The sequence below is a fragment of the Xiphophorus couchianus genome, chromosome 14 (genome assembly GCF_001444195.1).
Source record: "Xiphophorus couchianus chromosome 14, X_couchianus-1.0, whole genome shotgun sequence".
Classification (NCBI taxonomy): Eukaryota; Metazoa; Chordata; class Actinopteri; order Cyprinodontiformes; family Poeciliidae; genus Xiphophorus; species Xiphophorus couchianus.
In genome coordinates, this window is record NC_040241.1 from 24,720,179 (window position 1) to 24,737,971 (window position 17,793).

At 41.3% G+C, this 17,793-nt stretch overlaps 1 protein-coding gene across 1 annotated transcript; it reads left to right on the forward strand.

Annotated features, from left to right (window-relative positions):
* Nucleotides 1–1,362: 1,362 nt before the first annotated feature.
* LOC114157611 (nephronectin) lies at nt 1,363–15,118 on the forward strand. The gene is made up of 13 exons (XM_028038715.1): nt 1,363–1,807; nt 3,105–3,205; nt 5,155–5,247; nt 5,722–5,841; nt 6,305–6,424; nt 6,499–6,630; nt 8,380–8,454; nt 9,353–9,871; nt 10,544–10,627; nt 13,481–13,579; nt 13,651–13,837; nt 13,929–14,013; nt 14,432–15,118. Exons 1-13 carry the CDS (start codon nt 1,665–1,667, stop codon nt 14,516–14,518), a joined length of 1,845 nt encoding a protein of 614 aa, XP_027894516.1. The 5' UTR covers nt 1,363–1,664; the 3' UTR covers nt 14,519–15,118.
* The last annotated feature ends 2,675 nt before the right edge of the window (nt 15,119–17,793 follow it).

A 17,793-nucleotide genomic window follows, 5' to 3' on the forward strand; every position in this document is an offset into this window, starting at 1 on the left:
TGGAAACTGAGCTTCTACATCAGCCTATAAAATGAAAATAGATTTTATGTTTTTATGGGATTTTTTATTTATTTATATGATGTTTGTTAAAACCTTTTGGTAAAGGTACTTTTAGATCCTTCAATGATTCTTTATCTAGTTTGTGATCCCACTGCTGGTTCAGTGATTTCTGTTGATTTCATCTCTATTTTTATTTATTTCATATCATATAAATACTCCAGACCTTTTATTTCTATGTAAAGTTTTGTTCCTTCATAAAGCTGATGGTTTTCTAAACTCTGTTTTCTTGTAGAAAGTTCTCCTGGTTCCTCCGTGTCTCGTTCCTGGATGCACATCGATCCAAACCCAATACTAATGTTTTATTGTCTCTTAAGAGAATTAATTTCTCTATTTTTGTCTTTATATTAACATTAACTCTGTTTCTGTCTTCAGTTTCTCCTGGTTTAAAGTGAGCTGTTCCTGTCTACTGTCACCATGTGCATTATCACAGTCATCAGCAGAACTTTTTAGATAAATAACTTTTAACGAGTGTTTAGTAGTCGCTGAAATGATTAATTGATTTTTGAAATAATTACCAACTAATTTAGTGATCGGTTCATCTTTAAATGGAAAAATCTTTTGCTGAAACATTAGCAAATGTAACCGAGTCAAAACTGAACAGAAACACATTTTTAGATTTATAAAAACTTTCTGCTTTTTCTATAAATATGTTCTATACTCATCACATGTCAGAGTTTAACCTGGTTCATATTCTTAAATAAATCTCATGTTAAACCCTTTTTGCTATCTAATTACTAATCAGTTAATCAATAATTAATCCACAGATTGGTGATAAGTCGTTTGGATGATTCATTTGGCTGCTGATGCATCAAAATGATCAAACTTTAAGCTCTTCAGGCAAAAAGTTTATTCTCTAGTTTAAAAAATGAAAATATTTGTTTATTTGCATCTTGCGTGTTTCTAAAATTGCATAAAAAGGCTTAAGAGGTGAAACAGAAAGTCTGATCTGGCAGGTTTTTTATCCGATTAATCGTCAGAATCGTTGATTACTGAAATAATCGTTTTAGTTCCATCAGCAGTGAAACATTTTGTTTTTGGGTTCTAAATGAACTGGACCCTGTTCTAGTAAAAGAGACCCAAAAGGTGCTGATTAGAACCAGATCAAAGTCGGTCTGGGTTTCATAAATATCACCTATAAAGACGGATGAAAGGTTCTGGTTCGGGTTGGTTCTCCAGAATTACAGAGCGGGCTGCGGTTCTGGATCAGCCCAGTGAGTCCTGCGGCCCGGGGCGGTGGGTTCTGATGGCTCCAGGGTTCCCGGTACCGCCCTCTCTGGGTTCGGGTTTCAGGCCGCGCATGTTCGGTTCGGGTTCGGGCGGCAGCGGCGCGTTTCCGGGAGGAAACAACAAAAACAAACCAGTTCCTTTGTTAGAACCCGGAGCGGCACGCGACTCTCACCGGTACCAACAACCGACCAATCAGAGGCGGCGCGAGGAGAGACTACCTGGGCGCGCGCTCAGCGGCACAGAGCAGTTAGTGACGGAGGAGGAATGGAGCTGGTTTCTGACTGGTTTTAATGGTTAAACTGGGTTTGTTGCAGAGGAGGAGGTTCATCTGACCGGATAGAGATTCACAGCATGGCAGGAAACTGGATTCTCCCCGGATGAACACTGGGAGCACTGGGAGCACTGGGACTGGAAAACCTCCCAGTTCTGTAACCACAGGAAGGAGGATGCTGGTTCTGGTTCTGGTTCTGCTGTCCGGGTTCTGGATGGTGATCCAGGGACAGAGTCTGGACTACGACAGGTGGGTCATTCTGGTGGCTTTAATTATTATTATTATTATTATTATTATTATTATTATTATTATAAATACAGTCTTATAATTAGAATTACTGAACAGTAACTCCTCACTGTATCAGCTAAATGTAAAATAATTTAGTTTTTAAAAATGTTTGACAATAAATATTTTTTGTTGCTTAAACATTTAAAAGCATCATAAAATAAGTTAATTATATCTTGATTAATCACAATTAATCGCAGTTAATCGATTTTTGAAATAATGGTTTACTAATTTAGTAATCTGATTACTGATAACTGAAGTAAACAGATTCCTAAAGATCAACACAGTCAGAGCAGGAATCAAGACAAAACTGCAAAAAGAAACATTTTGCATTTAAAATAATAAAAAACCTTTTTTATCTGTAAACATGATCAGAACTTCTCCAGTTTTAGCTTCACTGTTCAAGAAAATAAACCTCCTATGAAGCATCCAGCTGTTGATTGATTATTGGTAAAAATGATGATTTGTTTGGGTTGGACTGATGGTGAGTCGAGCAGAAAGTTCTGAGCTTTTCATGTTATATTTTACATTTAAGATGATAAATATATAAATGTTCTCTAGTGGCATAATTTCAGCTCCACACGATTCAATTTCTGTAAAAATAAAAGTAAAATCTTCTAAAAAGCAGATTTTTAATCTCCAGATCAATCTTTGTATTGATCATCAGGTCTGAGATTTTCACATGTTGATATTTTGTTTCTTTAGTTGCAGATGAATATATTGCTTCTTATTTAAAAAGAAGATGAATTGTCAATTTCCGTTTTTTAAATGTATTTCTAAAACGCTGGAGAGTTTAAATGGAAAATCTGAAGAATGTATCATTTTAACCGATTAACCGTCAGTATAATAATTTTCTTTCGCTTTGTAATCCAGCTTTTAATTATAACCCAATAAAACAGGTAGATTTTTGCTGTTTTGGGTTAGGGTTAGGTGTGGAAGAGTTGGAGCAGAGAAAGTTTCTGTAAGCAGAAAGTTTCTGGAAAACCAAACAGAGACGGAAAGTATGCAGAGGCCGCGGCGCCGCCGCCTCCTCATGTCGGGACAGGCTCCAGGAAACTGGAGATGTCAGGATGCTCCTCTGCTGGTCTCGACTAGCCGAGCTGACGCTAACCAAACACTCCGAGCGGAACCGGGCTGGAGGGGGGCGGGCTTTGACTAGACACTCGCCCCGCTGCAGGAAATTAATCAGAGCGTTTTAATGAATCCAGCTGCAGGAAACGCAAACACACTGCTGCTTACTGGTGTGTGTCTGTGTTTGCAGCTGGACCGACCAGGCGGTGCTGTCCGACGGCCTCTGTCGCTATGGCAACGGCGTGGAGTGCTGCTGGGGCTGGAGGCGGACGGAGCGGGACCGGTGTCAACGTGAGGACAGACAAAACTCCGACAGGAAGTTCAGGATGTTTCAGAGCCAACATGAGACCAAAACCAGGCAGCGGAGTTTATCTGAATGATTTATGACAAACACTCAGATTATTTTCATATAATCTGATTTATGAAATCATTCAGGCATAAAGAGGATCCTAAACTGAAGAGATAAACCAGAGTTGTGTTTGCAAATGACCAACAGTTAGCAATAAATTAGATTATTAGTAAATGAAAGAAGTAAGATTTATTTATAAAGCAAATTAAAAGCATACAATAGAGCAAAGTAAATCCAGGAAGGCAGTAAAACACTGATTAATAGTGAATTATGAGCTCATAAACAGAAGTTTGTCTTTACATTGGATCAGACCTCAGTGATCTGGAGGACAAACGAGATCAGTAACCAGAGGAAATGGCCTAGTTAAAGCTTAAAGGTAAACAATAAAACTTTAGACATTTAGTTGTTGCAGTAAAACAGAAGACAGATAATCGATCGCATCATGACCAGCAGGAAAAACCAACTAAGATCTGATCAAATGTTTAAGATCCTTTTAATTAAGGAAAATGTATTTCTGTTGTAATTTATTCTGTTGGTTCTGGAATCTCTGGGTTACTGTCGGTTCAGACTGTCGTAAAACCTGCCGATTCATGAATTTTTCCAGAGATTATATTTAAAATATTTTTTTTAAGTAATACCTCAACACAACTTGAAACTGGCTGTTTGCTAAACACCCAATCCAGAAACGCCGTTTCTTTTCTTTTGTGCTGATTATCTGAACCTCCAAAGAGGAAAAGAAAACTGTTAAACTCCAGACCTGAAGCTCTGATCTGCTGCAGGAACGATTCTCCCGTTAGCTTCTGCTGTAGTGCTAAGACATTTTCCACTGAACTCATTAATGAATATTACGGCATATTAGTTGTTTGGGTCATTAAAACAGGCAGTTATTGGCTTTTTCAGAATGGATCAAGCATTTACAAATTTCAGCTATTCGTTGGTGTCTGTGGATCCCAAACCTCTACGGATTCAAACCGTCGGCTCAAATTCCTCCCAGTTCATATCAGACTCAAAGATTCCCAAACCTGCCAAGCAGATATGAAAGTTATAGATCTGCACTGATAAATCGACATGAAAACTGTTTTTATTTCCCTCCACAAAGGTCTGAAAATCAGCCACTCTGCAAGTTTGTCACTTAATTTAGCGACTTTTCAGAAAAAGATTCAGCATCAGGTTCTTTACAGATTATTGACTTTCTAGACTCTAGCTCAGCCTGACAGTGAGGACAGTTATAATATCATAGATTATCTACATTAACTATTGCATCCTGCTTGCAGTAACTGGGAAGTGACAGTAAGATTGTCACCTTCTGCATGGAGTCAGCTTGTTCTCTCTCTGGGTACTCCAGCTTCCTCCCACAGTTCAGATCCATCACTGCTGGGTTAAATGGTCTCTAACTGGTCCTCAGGTTGTTATTGGACAGGTGGTCCAGGGTGTAACCTTCCTCCACCTGCAGAGAGAAGCGACTGTAGACGATGGATGGATGATATTCTAGGTGTTGGTCTGAGTTCAGACCACCTGCAGAGAGCAGCAGCCAGTCTGGCTGAACAGAAGCAGGATGTCTGTCAACACAAACCCAAACAAACCTCATGCCGACTGACAAGTGGTTTATGTGAGACCCGCGACCGCACTGAGACCCGCGACCGACCTGAGACCCGGGAACGAGACCCGGGTACGAGACCCAAGGATTTCCTGGAATCTGTTTGGGTTTCGCTGCTAATGAGCGAAAACATGAAGAACAGTGAAGATTAGACGCTGGAAAACGATCCGGCGTCAGCTGCTGGACGTGTTCATACATGACCGACCCGACGCATGTTCATTAACACGTCTCTCTGTCTCTGTGTGTGTGTGTGTGTGTGTGTGTGGGTGTGTGTGTGTGTGTGTGTGTGTGTAGCTGACTGTCAGCAGGGCTGCAAACACGGAGACTGCGTCGAACCGGACAAATGCAAATGTCACCCAGGATACACCGGAAAAACCTGTAACCAAGGTAACGAAGCGTCCAGGTGAACGTGGGTTTGAAGTGTTGGGAAGGTTTGGTTTCCTTCAGCAGACAGACAGACAGACAGACGCATTCCTGCAGTGGCTGTTTGACCTGTGAGGGCGTGTTGTACCTGCATCACCCAAAGACACACCCCCACACACACACACACACGCCCACACACACACACACACACACACACACACACACACACACACACAGACAGACAGAAACACACACCATCTGCTGATTAGAGGCTTCAATGTGACTCACATCCTGACTTTAAGCACCAACTGGTTAATGTAACGTTTTGCTGAGGACGAGGCTCGACCTGCAGACACACGTTTCAATCCTTCTGGTCATCGACAGGGCCGGAGGTCAGAGGTTAATCCAACAGACCGACGTGAGGAGTGAAAGGAGAGAAAAGAGGAGCTCTCAGGCTGATATTTGACCCCTGACCTCTGACCTGTGGGTGTGTTTCAGACCTGAACGAGTGTGGAGTGAAGCCGCGGCCCTGTAAGCACCGCTGCATGAACACGGCCGGCAGCTTCAAGTGCTTCTGCCTGGACGGCTTCGCCCTGCAGCCGGACGGCAGCTGCAGGAGTGAGAGACCTTCAGATAACCATTTTATTTATCAATTAATCAATTATTCTGATGATTAATTGGTTAATCAGACAAAAAATTGCACATTCTGCTAATTTTTCAGTTACCTTTTTTAGTATAATATTAGAAATACATTAAAAGATGTAAATAAATAATTCATTTTGTAGCCTGAAGTGGATTAGCAGCATTCTGTTAGTGAACGTTGATCATTTGTAGCAAAGGCTGCTGCTAAAAAATTAAAGACTGAAGACTTTTATCATCTAGTTTTCTGTAGAAAAAATGAGAAATCATGCAAATAGAAATTATTGAGCTCATTTTTATTTATATGATTAACTGATTAATTGATTAATTGCTTTTGCAACAGGCCTATTTGACATTTTACTAACCGATTAATCGTGATTAATCATTTCAGCTCTACGTTTCCTGATTCCTTGACTGAATCGTTTTCATGTCGTGCTCTCAGATGTGCGGACCTGTTTCCATGCCAACTGCCAGTACGGCTGTGAGGTGATGAAGGGCGAGGTGCGGTGCACCTGTCCGTCTCCAGGGTTACGGCTGGGCCCGGACCGCCGCTCCTGCGTGGGTCAGTGTTCGGTTCTGGGCGGGTCGGACCCGGTTTGGTTTCTGTTTCCTCACCGCCGGTTCGCCTCTCCTCAGACGTCGATGAGTGCGCGCTGGGCGCCGCCTGTCCGCGCCGCAGGAAGTGCGTCAACACGTTCGGGAGCTTCTTCTGTAAATGCCAGCTGGGCTTCAAGCTGACGTTCATCGACGGGCGCTACGCCTGCATCGGTGAGGAGCAGCGAGTTTCACACCTTAAACCACAAACGGTCATTAGTTCATCTGACAGAGCAACACGAAGCAGAGATAAAACTGCAGTGTGTATTTGTCTTTAACTCCCTTTACTAAAAAAACTCCATTACATTCATCCATCTGCAGAAATCACCTGGTTAGAAACGACCAAACCAAAAAACACAGCAGACGACTTTCTCTCCCTCATCCTACAGCTGGGCGATCAACCAGTTTAATCGATTAATCACATTTCTGGTTTGTGATGAATGAATTGTTGGAAAATCAGGATATTTTTCCACCAATTGGCTCCTTGTGTTTCCATAAATCCCAGTGATGTCAACGCAGCCAGGGCTTCTAATATCATGATTTTAGTTTCAGGAATCTTTTTAAGACAAAATAAAACTAATTTATTCTCCTGAAATTAAAATCTCATTTCCTGCTCCTCACGGTTTAATTTGCTGATTTGTTCCTTTTTGGTTCAAACATCTGATGTTTATTTTACCTCAAAGGATCAGAATCAGATTCTGACTCTTTTTCTCCTCTGCAGAGTCAGGAACGTTTCAGACGTCAGGAAAACATTTATAATATAGATAATATATAATAATATCAGATATAGATAATATATATAATATATAATAATATCAGATATAGATAATATATAATAATGTCAGATATAGATAATATATATAATATATAATAATATCAGATATAGATAATATATAATAATGTCAGATATAGATAATATATATAATATATAATAATATCAGATATAGATAATATATAATAATATCACATATAGATAATATATATAATATATAATAATATCAGATATAGATAATATATAATAATGTCAGATATAGATAATATATATAATATATAATAATATCAGATATAGATAATATATAATAATGTCAGATATAGATAATATATATAATATATAATAATATCAGATATATATAATATATAATAATATCAGATATAGATAATATATATAATATATAATAATATCAGATATAGATAATATATAATAATATCAGATATAGATAATATATAATGGGCTGCACAGTGGCGCAGTTGGTAGCACTGTTGCCTTGCAGCAAGAAGGTCCTGGGTTCGATTCCCGGCCGGGGTCTTTCTGCATGGAGTTTGCATGTTCTCCCTGTGCATGCGTGGGTTCTCTCCGGGTACTCCGGCTTCCTCCCACAGTCCAAAAACATGACTGTCAGGTCAATTGGTTTCTCTAAATTCTCCCTAGGTGTGAGTGTGTGTGTGAATGGTTGTTTGTCCTGTATGTCTCTGTGTTGCCCTGCGACAGACTGGCGACCTGTCCAGGGTGAACCCCGCCTCTCGCCTGGAACGTAGCTGGAGATGGGCACCAGCAACCCTCCCGACCCCATTAGGGACAAGGGTGAACAGAAAATGGATGGATGGATGGATGGATAATATATAATAATGTCAGATATAGATAATATATATAATATATAATAATATCATATATATATAATATATAATAATATCAGATATAGATAATATATAATAATATCAGATATAGATAATATATATAATATATAATAATATCAGATATAGATAATATATAATAATGTCAGATATAGATAATATATATAATATATAATAAAATCAGATATAGATAATATATAATAATGTCAGATATAGATAATATATATAATATACAATAATATCAGATATAGATAATAACGTTATAAAGACGTTTCCTCTGTTTCTGTCCAGATAAAGACTCTCGGCCGTTCTGCTCCCTGAATCCTTCCTCTCCAAAGTGTCGCTGTAAAGATGGCAGCTGCAAAGGTAACGACACAAAAACCCGACTCTGGTTCTGACTCATCAGAACCCGACCACTAAACCTTTAACCAGTTAAAGGTTAAAGGTTAACGACCTGTTAACTGGTTAAACCTTTCAAGAAATCAGTGAAGAAGAAATTTATGCAAATAAATCTCTGAAAAAACTCAAAACCTGCAGTTTTATTTGGAAATGATCCATTTTATGAGGCAGGACTTAAACATGAGGAACTTCAGGCTGTTTGCTGAGTTCTGTTCATCAGCTGACGGGTTTGGGTTTAGTGGGACGGCGGTTCTGACCCAATATGTTCTGTGTAGATATAAATTATTATTTTTAGTTTCACCAGAGTCACTCAGGGTGTAAATCTGGGCATTTAACACAATTTATTCCTGTTAGCCAACATGCTGCTGTTACATTAGGATGTGTGGGCGGCTGAACAGAACCAGAAGTTTGGACTCGATCATGTTTGGAAACATTTCTTCATAGAACCAGCAGGGGAAACAGAACAGTAAAGATTTAAACTAAACCATCAGATTTAAGGAGTTTTAATCATCATCATCATCATCAGATCATGACTATTTTAACAGGTAACAAAAAAGAACAGACGGCTGCTGCTTTCCTTATATTTGGCTGTAAATGTGACGTTTTGTTACTGTATCGACTATAACCTGGCATAAAGAGAGGCTGACACATGGTGCAGTAGCAGAAACACTGCCACCTGCAGGTGGGAGTTAGCATAGCATGGCTAATTCGTTCAAAAATGCAGGAATTTGTGAATTTAGAGTGAATTTTCACAAAAAACTGAACTGAACAAATAACAACAACAACAATAATAATAATAATAATAACAACAATAATAATAATAATAATAACTCTGGCTTACAGGTTTGTGTTGTTTTTTCTCCAGGGATTCTTAAAGTGACTTTAGAGCCACACAGACCCAGAACTACAATTTCCATCACCACCACATCTGTTCCCACTACAACCACTGTTCCCATTACAACCACTGTTCCCACTACAACCGCTGTTCCCACTACAACCATTGTTCCCACTACAACCACTGTTCCCACTACAACCACTGTTCCCACTACAACCACACCCACCATCACCTCCACCTCTGCTTCCACCACCGTCTCCTCCACTGCTTACCAAACTACCGCTGCCTTGACGACCACTGTCATAGCAACCACCTCAATGGCTACCTCTACTGTTGCTATGACAACCGGATCCCAAACCACACAGCTTGCAACAACTGTCCCAACAGCTCCACCTACTGTCCCAGCTACCAGCGCTACGACTGCTGCTGAGCCTCCGGTTGCTATAGCAACCACGACGCTGCCCTCCACCACCAGCGCCGTGGTGACGACAACGCTGAACAACCGGATCAACAAGGACGTGACGCAGCGGCAGAGAGGAGACGTTCACAGTGAGGCGGCGCTGCTGCCTGCTGTAGCAGTTTGTTTCTAGACTAACAGTTTAATTTCCAAATATATTAATTAATTATTGATTTGGTTGACATAAATATAATTTTTTTCCATATTTATTAAAACTGTCACCATGTTGTGACAGTTTGGAATGAGACAGATAATCTGTGAAAAACAACCAATCAGAGCCAGGAGGAGGGCTTAGTGCTGTCAATCAACCTTGTGTACCTGCTGCAAAATGTACTAATAGTAGAGAAACAACTTACCGTTACAGGAAAATCATTCATCCGCTGTCATTAATGGCTACGCTAACTAGCCTTAGCATTTGTATCAGGTTCTGCTGTGGTTAGCTAGCTGTAGCGTAGCAGAGAGAAAGGAGCAGGGGATGAACACGAGAGTGATTGGCAGCACTAAAACCCTCCTCCTGGCTCTGATTGGTTCATTCTGACTGTGGTGTAAGAGTAGCTTGACTTTATTCACAGATTATCTGTCATGAAATAATTAAAATTTTATAAAATTATGTAAAAAAACAAAACTCTTTTTTAATCAAAGTTACATAATGCAGCTTTAAATGTTTACATTTCATCTGAATGTTTAGTTTCAGTTAAATTAGTTTTAGTAGATAAATCAGTCAGAGCTACCGTTGCTAACTGTCGTCTGTCGTTGTGCTTCAGTTCCTCGGCAACCTGGACGAAACCACGTCTGGGAGTTTGACATCGAGCTGGGAACCACGGCCCAGGACGCTCAGGACGACCCCGGTACCAGTTCCTGGGTTTCTGTTGAAAAACAGCAGAACATAAAACTCAGTTTAACTAAATATCTAACTAAATATTAGAACAACTGGAGACACAGAGAGGAGAACCACAGCTAATGATCATTTTAGGAATCAATTATTCTGACGATTAATCGGATGAAAAATTTGCACCATTCATTAAACTGAAACAATCAGATTATTATTAAACCAGTTGTTGACTATTCTTCAACTAATTTAGAAATCGGTTGATCATTAACTGAAGACTGAACAAAGCCGCTGGCTCTGAGCAAACAGAGCCGTAATTAAGCCAAAAATATATTGGTGTCATTTTAACATTTTTAGGATTTTTATTTTGTCTTTGGTAAAAGACCATGAGATTTTTCTTCCGCTAGCGATAGACTGTCGCATTTGTTTTATTTACCCAGAATGCCCTGTGCTGTAGTCCACTTCCTGATGTTGGAGCGGTCTATGGTCCATTTAGCGTTCACACATGCATTCGAGCTCCTTCAACAGAACCCAGACTGAGGTTTACAGAGTTTGATCATTTTGGTTCGATTAACATCCTGGACTTTCTAGACAAACAAGCTGCAGTTGGACTGAAGTGAACCAAACTGAATAGATCCAGAAATGGTTCTGCAGCCCAGAGACCAACTCAACCTTCTACAACATCAAACATGAATCAAATAAAAATTACTCTGCTTTTCAGATTTGTACATATTTAATGTTATTATTACATATTTATACAGTTTCCACGCAGTGAGGAAACTGTATTTACCTTAAACGGTTCTCTACAGAAACAAAACAGAAACCAATCTGACTCTGACGTTGCTCTGACTCTGATGTTGCTCTGACTCTGACGTTGCTCTGACTCTGACGTTGCTCTGACTCTGTCGTTGCTCTGACTGTGTCGTTGCTCTGACTGTGTCGTTGCTCTGACTGTGTCGTTGCTCTGACTCTGTCGTTGCTCTGACTCTGACGTTGCTCTGACTCTGACGTTGCTCTGACTGTGTCGTTGCTCTGACTCTGATGTTGCTCTGACTGTGTCGTTGCTCTGACTCTGTCGTTGCTCTGACTCTGACGTTGCTCTGACTCTGACGTTGCTCTGACTGTGTCGTTGCTCTGACTCTGATGTTGCTCTGACTGTGTCGTTGCTCTGACCGTGTCGTTGCTCTGACCGTGTCGTTGCTCTGACTCTGATGTTGCTCTGACTGTGTCGTTGCTCTGACCGTGTCGTTGCTCTGATTGTGTCGTTGCTCTGACTGTGTCGTTGCTCTGACTCTGATGTTGCTCTGACTGTGTCGTTGCTCTGACTCTGATGTTGCTCTGACTCTGACGTTGCTCTGACTCTGACGTTGCTCTGACTGTGTCGTTGCTCTGACTCTGTCGTTGCTCTGACTCTGACGTTGCTCTGACTGTGTCGTTGCTCTGACTCTGACGTTGCTCTGACTCTGACGTTGCTCTGACTCTGATGTTGCTCTGACTGTGTCGTTGCTCTGACTCTGATGTTGCTCTGACTGTGTTGTTGCTCTGACTCTGATGTTGCTCTGACTCTGACGTTGCTCTGACTCTGACGTTGCTCTGACTGTGTCGTTGCTCTGACTCTGTCGTTGCTCTGACTCTGACGTTGCTCTGACTGTGTCGTTGCTCTGACTCTGACGTTGCTCTGACTCTGACGTTGCTCTGACTCTGATGTTGCTCTGACTCTGATGTTGCTCTGACTGTGTCGTTGCTCTGACTCTGATGTTGCTCTGACTCTGACGTTGCTCTGACTCTGACGTTGCTCTGACTCTGACGTTGCTCTGACTCTGATGTTGCTCTGACTCTGACGGTGCTCTGACTCTGATGTTGCTCTGACTCTGACGTTGCTCTGACTCTGACGTTGCTCTGACTCTGTCGTTGCTCTGACTCTGACGTTGCTCTGACTCTGACGGTGCTCTGACTCTGATGTTGCTCTGACTGTGTCGTTGCTCTGACTCTGATGTTGCTCTGACTGTGTTGTTGCTCTGACTCTGACGTTGCTCTGACTCTGATGTTGCTCTGACTGTGTCGTTGCTCTGACTCTGATGTTGCTCTGACTGTGTTGTTGCTCTGACTGTCGTTGCTCTGACTCTGACGTTGCTCTGACTGTGTCGTTGCTCTGACCGTGTCGTTGCTCTGATTGTGTCGTTGCTCTGACTGTGTCGTTGCTCTGACTCTGATGTTGCTCTGACTGTGTCGTTGCTCTGACTCTGATGTTGCTCTGACTCTGACGTTGCTCTGACTCTGACGTTGCTCTGACTGTGTCGTTGCTCTGACTCTGTCGTTGCTCTGACTCTGACGTTGCTCTGACTGTGTCGTTGCTCTGACTCTGACGTTGCTCTGACTCTGACGTTGCTCTGACTCTGATGTTGCTCTGACTGTGTCGTTGCTCTGACTCTGATGTTGCTCTGACTGTGTTGTTGCTCTGACTCTGACGTTGCTCTGACTCTGATGTTACTCTGACTGTGTTGTTGCTCTGACTCTGAAGTTGCTCTGACTCTGACGTTGCTCTGACTCTGAAGTTGCTCTGACTCTGATGTTGCTCTGACTCTGATGTTGCTCTGACTCTGACGTTGCTCTGACTCTGACGTTGCTCTGACTGTGTCGTTGCTCTGACTCTGACGTTGCTCTGACTCTGACGGTGCTCTGACTCTGATGTTGCTCTGACTGTGTCGTTGCTCTGACTCTGATGTTGCTCTGACTGTGTTGTTGCTCTGACTCTGATGTTGCTCTGACTCTGACGTTGCTCTGACTGTGTCGTTGCTCTGACTGTGTTGTTGCTCTGACTCTGACGTTGCTCTGACTCTGACGTTGCTCTGAATCAGTTGCTCTGTTGCAGCGGCCGGTGATCTGCGCTGCAGCTTCAGTCGTGGCGTTTGCGCCTGGATCTCTGAGCGAGACGGCGATCTGTCCTGGGAAGTAGTGGAGGCTCCTACAGGTAACGACACCAGGAGACCAGCGGCTCTGTGAGGCGTCATGAACCCAGAATGATTCTGACTCCCGGCCCAGGTGGGCGGTACCTGTCGGTCCCGGAGCTGAAGGAGGGCCAGCGCGGCGTCCGAGGCGCCCGGTTGGCCGTCCAGATTCTCCCTCTGTGGAACCATGGCGACGCCTGCTTCTCCTTCTCCCATTGGCTGACGGGGCGTCAGGTGGGAGTCCTGCAGCTGTTCGTCCGCAAGAAAGGACGGGACCAAAGGTACCGCAGCGGCCGTGACCTCTGACCTCTAACCAGACGGCTGCTGCTGCAGAGAGCTGGGTGAAAGCTTGATCCTGATTGGCTGTTTCAGGTATGGCTCCGCCCTCTGGAGCCGGACAGGTGGGCACGGCTGGAGGCAGACGCAGGTTACCTTGGAGACGGAGTCAGTGGACAAAGTAAGTTACATGATGATGATGATGATGATGATGAAGATGACAATGGATTTATAGATGATAATGATGATGGTGGTGGTAATAATGAAGATAATAATGATAATGGACTTATTGATAATGAAAAAAGTGATGATGGTGATGATGATGATTATAAATATTCAGAATTTGATCAGAATGATGAAGTTGATGATGATGATGAAGTCAATGATGATGATGATGGTAATGATGATGATGAAGTTAATTATGAGGATGATGATGATGATGATGGTAACGATGATGATGATGATGGTAATGATGATGATGATGAAGTTAATGATGGTGATGGTAATGATGGTAATGATGATGATGAAGTTAATTATGAGGATGATGATGATGATGGTAACGATGATGATGATGATGATGATGATGATGATATGTGCAGGTGCTGCTGAAGGCCGAGCGAAGGCCCGGACGACGAGGTCAGATGGCGGTTGATGATGTCACACTGAGACGCGGTTCGTGTCGATGACATCATCACTGGGATCTCATTTAAAGGGGCGGTCTGCTGTTTTCTAACTGGTTAAAAACTTTTCCATCTCTGGCTGCAGACCTCGATGCTCAGATCAGATTGTTTTGTTTTGGTTTGGTCGTTTGCGTTACTTTTAAAATGTCGCCTCCATCTGACCTCAGAGTGACCTCAGAGTGACCTGAGGACCTGAGGTCAGCAGGAAGCTGTGGGGAGGAGCCGCCAGCGGGCGTTGAGGCCGAGGCGTTTTCTTACTGCCTCAGGTGATGAAGCCGTTTACAGGTGGAGGAAAACCTGAACAGACTCCGCCTTAACGCCTCACTGCCTCTGGTGTTTCCATGGTGATTTTAAGTCCCGCCCTGTTTTGGTTCTGGTTCCTGTTGGGATGAAATATGATGAGTTACTGTGACTGAGCTCCCATTGATACATTTTATTTATTTAAACATATTTCCAAACAGCAGACCAGATTTATAACTTAGAAATGAAATAATCTGCTGATAATCCCAATAAATTAATAATTACAGATTATTGATATTTACAGTTTTCAGCCCAGATGGTAAAACATTGTTAAATAATCTGTTTTAAATCATGTTTATTCATAAAATTTTACTGTAATATTCAATGTTTATGTAAATAAAAGCTGTTTGTGAAGCAATAAACCCGTTTCTCTTTTTAATTAGATTTTCTCTCAGTGAATATAAATCTGAGCAAATCTGGTGGTTTATATTCATATTTTACCTCAAATTTATGTATTTTATATAATAATAGCTAAATAAATGGTGTTTACTAATTAAATTAGTAAATGCAAACATTTATCCCTAATCAACATTTTTATAATTTCTAATAAACAAATTGAAGCAAAAATCATGAAACACGTTTTGAATTCATCATGATAAAAATATTTTACATCAGCATGTTTACAATCATTTTATAATCCTGTTTTTATATGATTTGTCTGCTTTACCTGGGTGGGCGGGGCTAACGCTGCTAAAACAAGGTGATTGGCTGGTTGTGTAACTAATATTATTTTGATAATTTAGTTATTTATTGAATTGTGATGAGAGATGAGTCAAATTTGAATTTTTATTCATTTACCTGATGAATAGCTGATACAATATCTTTATTTAATGTTTATAATAGTTAAAAAACAGATATAAATATTAAATTGATTGAGTTTTGGGTTCTTGCTGGTTTAAGGTTTATATTTATGATTTATTAATAAATATTTTGTTAAACAGATGAAACTACCAGGGATTCAGAGGGTAAATGCAGCTGGTGGTTGTGACGCAGCAGGAGGGCGGGACTTCCTGATGATTCATGTCAAACATCTGCTGCACAGAACCAGAACACATCTGGATTCCTGGGTTTATGGACTCAGCCTGTGATTTACAGCCGGTTCCCTCCTGTAATTACTAAACAGGCTCCTCTTCTTCTCTGGTTTCTGCTGACGATCACGTGACGTCATATGAGGAGGATAAACAGTAGACCAACGAGGGTTTCTGATTTCATATTAATGTTTAAAGTTTTCTGGTAAAGATTCAGTAGCGCCCCCTGCTGCAGGCTCCACGCATTACAGCAGTTTTTCTTTCTACGAAAACATTTTGGTGCTAAAATGTAAAAGCACTTTAAGTAAAATTATTAAAGCTGTGTAAGATGATCATATGAATTATTAAAGACTTGACTTAACTCGGACTTGGAAAAAGTCTGAACCCAGGGGGAAGTTCAGCGGACACGTTGTAGCTCCACCTGGTGGCGGATGATGGGAGTTACATCGTGGAGGTAGTCATTCAAAATCTGATCGTTTCTGTAAAACAATTCAATAAGTTATTTTTTATTAACCAGATGTTTGAACTTCTGTTCCATCTGTGACTGTTTTATTTAAATCTAAAGACTCACCTGATTAGACCTGTCTTTACTGGAACAATGATTAATTAGCCTGAATTACAACTTTTCACATTTCAATGAAAGGAACTGCAAAAACGTATCAGATATTGTGTAAAAAGTATAAATGTTGTTAACTAGTTGAAGAGAAATGTAAAATATTAAATAATGCTCTGTAAATGTTTTAAAATATGTGTGATTTAATAATAAAATGGTAAATAAAGAGAAGTTTAACCTTGTTTTGTTGGCCTGGTTTTTCTCCTCCTGGCCACCAGGGGGCGGCAGCGCCAGCCGACCCAGCGGAAGACGTGTCTGCTTTCGGCCCCAGGGTCATGACGAGCCGGGTCTGAGAGGAGGTCGCTGCTCTCTCTATCAGCAGCGGTGCCGGTTCGGCTTTTTGGACCTTTTCTCGATGATTCTGGTGGTTTTTACGTGACGCGGGAGGTGATTCCATGTTAAATGGCAGGAAGCCGGTGGGCAGCCGGTACCGGGCGGGTTCGGTTCGGTTTGTTTAATTATTGGACCTCGTCGCCACGGGTCGTTGGTCATGAATGTCTGGGGAAGCTGGTTTTGTTCATTAAACGGACCAATAAGCCGAACTATCTGGACTGTGTTTGATTTTACGAGCGGCGCCTTTCTGCCCCTGCTGTCTGCTGTTCTGCTGGGTTCTCCCACAGGAACCGTCTCCGATGGCTTCCCTGAAAATTACACTCTGCTCGGCCTTCTGCCTGCTTTCTGGGTCACCGGAACCAGCTCCGAGTTTTACCTCTGCTGGTCATTTGAACCGAGAGCAGAACATGTAAATGAGTGTAAATAACTGAGAGTAGATGTGTAAATGTGTCAAAATAAAGCAAAACAACTTCTGTCTGACAAGCTGCATGCTCATTGGCTGTCAGTGGGTCACGTGTTCACTCAGTTTGCATAACGTCACCAAACTTTAAAACACTAAATATTTAGTTTGGAGTTGAATTTTTGGCAATTACAAAGAATACCTAACTTCATCAATACTTATCTGAAGCTAAATATGTAACTTGGTGACTAAACTTCTGGTCAGAACAAAATATTCATGTTTTTTTTTGTTAAATAAGCCAAATTATTGCTTTTAATGTTTAATTATGTAACTTTACAAATGGCTCCCCATAAAAATCTCTATTCCTTTAGTTGCAATAACCTGCTTAGTAAATGTTTGAATCAGAATCCTGCCTGTTTGAGTTGCTTTTGAACCATAATAACTGAAACATTGCTCAACATATCTGATGTGTCTGGATGATTAACTCGTTAAAATGTAATGTTTGCTGCTGGTTCTTCATTTGGTGACTGTATGATGTTTTTCTGACTTTATTTTGTGTTTTCTGGTGTAAAACACTGAACTGCTGTTGCTGAAATGTTCTAAATAA

Coding starts and splice junctions, on each gene's coding strand:
- LOC114157611 (XM_028038715.1), top strand. CDS start 1,665: ATGAACACTGGGAGCACTGGGAGCACTGGGACTGGAAAACCTCCCAGT. Junction 3,206..5,154: donor GGAGCGGGACCGGTGTCAAC/GTGAGGACAGAC, acceptor GTGTGTGTGTAG/CTGACTGTCAGCAGGGCTGC. Junction 8,455..9,352: donor TAAAGATGGCAGCTGCAAAG/GTAACGACACAA, acceptor TTTTTTCTCCAG/GGATTCTTAAAGTGACTTTA.